Source organism: Plectropomus leopardus, chromosome 14 (genome assembly GCF_008729295.1).
Source record: "Plectropomus leopardus isolate mb chromosome 14, YSFRI_Pleo_2.0, whole genome shotgun sequence".
In the NCBI taxonomy this organism is placed as follows: Eukaryota; Metazoa; Chordata; class Actinopteri; order Perciformes; family Serranidae; genus Plectropomus; species Plectropomus leopardus.
The window spans coordinates 10,536,709-10,541,708 of NC_056476.1; the positions used below are offsets into that span (position 1 = coordinate 10,536,709).

Here is a 5,000-nt window from a genome sequence, read left to right on the forward strand (position 1 = left end):
CCACAGCAACTCGCTGCAAGTAGTCATAAAGTGAGCCGTTCTCATGGTAATGGGTGATGAGCCACAGCTGAGTGCTGGAGTTGCGAGAAGTCATGTCTGATGCCATGAAACCTAGAAGGAGGGACGGTGGAAGCAACAAGAAGAACAAGACAGATAAGAATAAAGTAAGATCAGCAAACTGTGTCATTTCTATGAATGTTTGGTTGTTTTTATGCTGGATTTAACTTTATTATACTGCACAGGTGTTTATTTTGTCAACTCTATGCGTAACTGATTTGAAACATAAAGGTGTGGGAGAGTAACTTATTTTTTAACCTGGAGCTTATTTGTCCATGTTTTTGCATCAAAGTGACTAAACGACACAATTTTTAAGATCAGTCTAGCATTAAGCAAGACAGCTGCAGCCGCAGCAGCAGCAAAAAAGCTGCAATGTAACCTTAAATGGCAACTGCACACCATCAGTGTAAGTCATTTTTAAGTGCTTGTTTTTTTCCACTGACAGGCTTAGATTGTTATTGACCTCTGTAGGGATGCTTTTATCAAGTCAGACCCTTAGAATTTAAAAACTTACTTTTAAGACATAACCCAACTTGTTAACAATGCTAAAAGCATCGTCTTTGATAGGAATGAATGCAGTGGAGACGATGGGGAAATCATCTTTTACATGAGAAACAAGTGTTTTCTCAACCGTTTCCCCCTTTGCACCAACTCGTCAAACAAGATCCAACATTTCTGTGTGTGACAGACTCACCCAGTATGTTCTCATGTCTTAGCAGCACAGTGTTGTAGATCTCTGTCTCTCTGAACCAAGACTTCTCATCTCTCGAGGAGAAGATTTTCACAGCCACGTTCTCCCCCTGCCACTGGCCCCGCCACACCTCTCCATACCTTCCTTTGCCTGGAAAGGACAGATGAGAAAAAGAAGTAATCCAGACATGCTGTCTGCATACATACCTTGAAAAGTGTTTTTAGGGCACTGCCGGATCATTTTATGGCTACATTAAGACCTCAGCTGACAGAGCTGATCTGATGTTTCCAGATCAACACCACAAACCCACATTTTTCCAATTCCAAACTGGTACAAACTGTACTGTGTGGTACAGAACAGGATCTCCAGGTATGTGACCTACATATTTCCATCTAGACGCTCAAGCTGAAATTTGCCAGAGTTGCCATGATATTAAGTGAACCTTTCATCACCAACCTGAGACAAGTGTTATGATCTCATACAACAATGCAAAGAATGGAGCGACACAGAAACACATGACTTGTGTTTTGACAGTTGCTTTGAACAAGTCAAAAATGAAGTGTGACCTCTTCTGCTGTTGCCCTCACATCATCCGTCTGACATTGCTGTCAGATCTCTATCTTAATATGGGCTACATGCTAGAATAACTATTTGCAGTCATCCAAAACACTGATATCAATTGCAAACTGAGCTGATGCAAGACTTACTTATACTGATGATGACAATAAGCTGTCAGTGCAAGAAAGGTAATCTGTATTGTAAGCTGCCTGTGGATTTTTGTGTAAATCATTTTGTTTTATATGTTAAATAAATATAATGCAGGTTTTGGCATGAATCAACTTCATTAGCCTCTAATACAGTTGGTCCATTGATAAAATTAGTGTCTCAATCAAAGAGACATGAATCCAGCCATGAATCTGGTGGCCAAAAATTGGAAAAGCACTAGTGTGTCCCAAAACATTTCCATTAGGAGAAAGGTGCTGCAGCTTCAGAAATGATGCCAATTCAAAAACAAGTATAAAAATCAAAAACAAATGTAACGGAAACATCCTGCAAATAAAAATCAAGTGCTGTAGTTTGCCAAAACAAACACATTAACAAAAAATGCTGCAAATACAGAATTGATGCAAAGTCAAAGCTGCATATTCAGCCAACACAATGGAGGTTCTCCAGGCCTCTACGGGGAGTGCTGAGTCAAAAATCCTGGCTGTTACACTCAGTGTTCCCCCTGGAGGCCTTGAGAACTTCCATTGTGTTGACTGAATATGCAGCATTTTTCTGAAACATTCATTTTTGGGGTGTGTGTTTTTGATTTTGCATCTTGTCGCTATTTGCACCATATTTGCTGTTAATGTATTTAATTTAGCTTTATGCAGTACAATTTTTCATTTACAGCATGCTTTCCTTGGTGTAATGTGTTAGCATGCGTTTTCTCAGGGTTCTCCAGCTTCCTTACACATGCAGATTAGGTTAACTGGTGACTTTAACTTGCCCATAGGTGTTAATGTGAGCATGAACGGCTGTCTGTCTCTGTGCGTCAGCCCTATAATAATTTGGCGACCTGTCCAGGGTGTAGCCTGTCTCAGCCTAATGTCAGCTGGGAAGGGCTATAGCCTCCCACAACCTGAATAGGATGCGCAATTACGGATAGTGAATGAAAGGATAATTTCTGAAGCTGCAGCACATTTCTCCTGATGGAAATGTCCTGGACCGTTGTGGCCCCGTTGCCCTTGTCTGCCACCGCAGTTATACTTACCTACACACTCCATCAGGCTTATCTGCCTGGCCACAGTTCTCTGAACGAGGAAGGGAAGACCAGAACCACTGCCTGATGTACATGAGTGGTCCAACAGGTCCTAAAGACAGACAGATATCAGATTAGCTGCATATGACATAATATTTAGAAGAAGCAAATGCACATCACATAAAGGTCCAAGGCTACTGAAATTCAGCACTGACAAAGATTTGACTGGGATGGAAACACTGCCTATTTACAGAAAAATTGTGATTTGGAGTCAGTGTGCAGGCGTCCAAACATCTGAGGCCTAATTAAGGCAAAGACAGAAAGAAGCAAACACTATAATGTTGGGGCTAAATCAGGGTTCCTGCAGCTTTGACTAATTAGATGGCTTTTTTACTACTTGTGAATGCCAATTAAAATAGAATAATATGACAGAGTTTTCCACTGGGGAAAAAAATATAAAGGACCTTTTGTTCTCTCAAATCTGAATAAATTGGACCAGTGCACCTCGAAATTATATTAGACTTTTCAAAAGTGAATGTGAAATACAAAAAGAAATATTTAACTCAGAACCATTTAAGACCATACATTTAAATCAACGGTGACTTGAAGATAACCTTAAAAAAATGACTTGTAACTGAAGCCTGATGTACGTAAATAAGAGTTTTTCAAAAAAATTATTTCTGGGATGGGAAAATTCTTTGTTAATACATCCACATACTGTTAAAGCTGGAAGAGAAATCTCCGTTCATTGTTTGATCAAAACTCTCTTTTTCTCACCGCTAAAGTGCTGTCTCCCACATTGGAGGTGATGAGGCCGTCTATGGCTCCCTGCTCGGTGTCAAACTCCTGCAGCCTCTGCAGACGGCCGTGATGGAGCCTCCTGCAGGCCAAAACTGACACTACAGACAGCAGAACCAGAACCACCACTGGACCGAGCACAAAGAGAGCTAAGGTCTCCACACGGTAGCGAACAGGCTCACCTTCTGGGGCTGTAAAGAAATAGAAAATTAGATAGTTACATGTCTTTCTTGAGATTACCTAACAGCTAGAGAAGAAGATTCACTTTCTTCCTTAAATTAAGTATGGTACAATTTAATGTCAACCTGTTGGGAGCAGAGACATCAGCGAGCTCCTGGTGGTGTTGCCGTTGCACATGTCCTGTGAGCAGCAGAAAATGGCGTGGTGGAAGGACGGAGCCGTGGAGCAATGCAAACGGATTTGATCCGGCCCCATCAGGCAGCCATGGTCAAACCCCAACCCGCTGCTGCCAACTTGGACCGAGGAGAAGCACCGGGTACCGTGGCACTGGCCCTGGGGGCATTTTGGGCACAGACACACCAACTGTCCATCTGTGGAGGAGATGATTTGAGTTTTGCACACATTCATGCTGTGTCACAGAGCATTGAAACACATACACACTATTGACTTATTTTTCTCATGTGTAGAAAAAATGGTCTGTTTATACAAGGTATAAATAAATATAACGAACTGTCTCATAAAGAATAGTTACAGTGAGGAACCTTATGTGAAGTAGCGTAGTGTAACAGATGAGAAATTGAAAATGAGGATTTTTTTGTTATATTGTCCTGTGTATGAAGGGCCATCGGGACCACATTTTTAGAAAAATGAACTAAATTAATTTTTTTAGATGACCACAAAAAAATCCGAGTTGTGTTTCAGAAGGGGAATTTTTTTTGTGGCAGACTTTGTTTGCTGAGTATTTTGTTTGGGGTATGAGCAGTAAGATAACATGTATTCTGGATGGAGCACTGCAACAATATTGTATCATCTTATGTAAACCCATGAGGTTTGGGCTCATGTTTGTGTGCATGACAAAAAATAAAATCTTTAAATTTAAAGGCAGCACAGTCAACACAAAGACTTCTGTCTCACCAACTTTCTCACTCAAGCTAGCAGGCTGTCCATCTGTCAAAACATAACTGTGACAGAAAAGCAGCAATGGGAACTCTGGTCACCCTCTAGCAGTTGTCACCATGAGAGTGGGACAACTACTGCATCCAAAATTGAGTCATAAATAAACAGGACCACATAACACATCCAGCCTTAATCTTATTTTTTTCCTGTTCTCATCTGACTCTATATACACGATTACTCAGAAAAGTTATCCAGAAAACTCAGTTAACCTGTTATTTGGAACAGGCCCTATGGTAATATGTCTAGCCAATAAGAACTGAGGGAAACAAAATAAAAGCAGGAAACATAACATTTATTTGTCTGGCAGTTTCTTTTCTCCAAAGCAACCACAACAATGAGGTATAATCCCAGCCAGAGTAGATGCTCAACACCCTGTTCCACCTGATCCAAATTTCACAACATGCAGGTGCATGAAGTAACAGCAGTGCATGGCAAATGACAATATTTTTTGAAAAAGAGCATATTAGGTGATAAATCACTCTCAGAAGAAGTGTCTTCAAACAGTTTCTGTATGCAGAGAACCATTCTGCTGTTTAAGCAGAAACCTATTAACTTTTAGATGTGTAAACACAA

At 40.7% G+C, this 5,000-nt stretch overlaps 1 protein-coding gene across 1 annotated transcript in view; it reads right to left on the reverse strand.

Annotated features, from left to right (window-relative positions):
- The window catches only part of acvr1l (activin A receptor, type 1 like), a 10,037-nt gene that overhangs the window by 3,138 nt on the left and 1,899 nt on the right, over positions 1-5,000 (reverse strand). The window contains exons 3-7 of the mRNA XM_042500755.1: positions 3,596-3,841; positions 3,270-3,481; positions 2,505-2,604; positions 752-898; positions 5-111 (exon numbers count right to left, since the gene is read on the reverse strand). Of these exons, the coding sequence (XP_042356689.1) occupies positions 5-111; positions 752-898; positions 2,505-2,604; positions 3,270-3,481; positions 3,596-3,841 (812 nt within the window). The remainder of the gene's footprint in view (positions 1-4; positions 112-751; positions 899-2,504; positions 2,605-3,269; positions 3,482-3,595; positions 3,842-5,000) is intronic.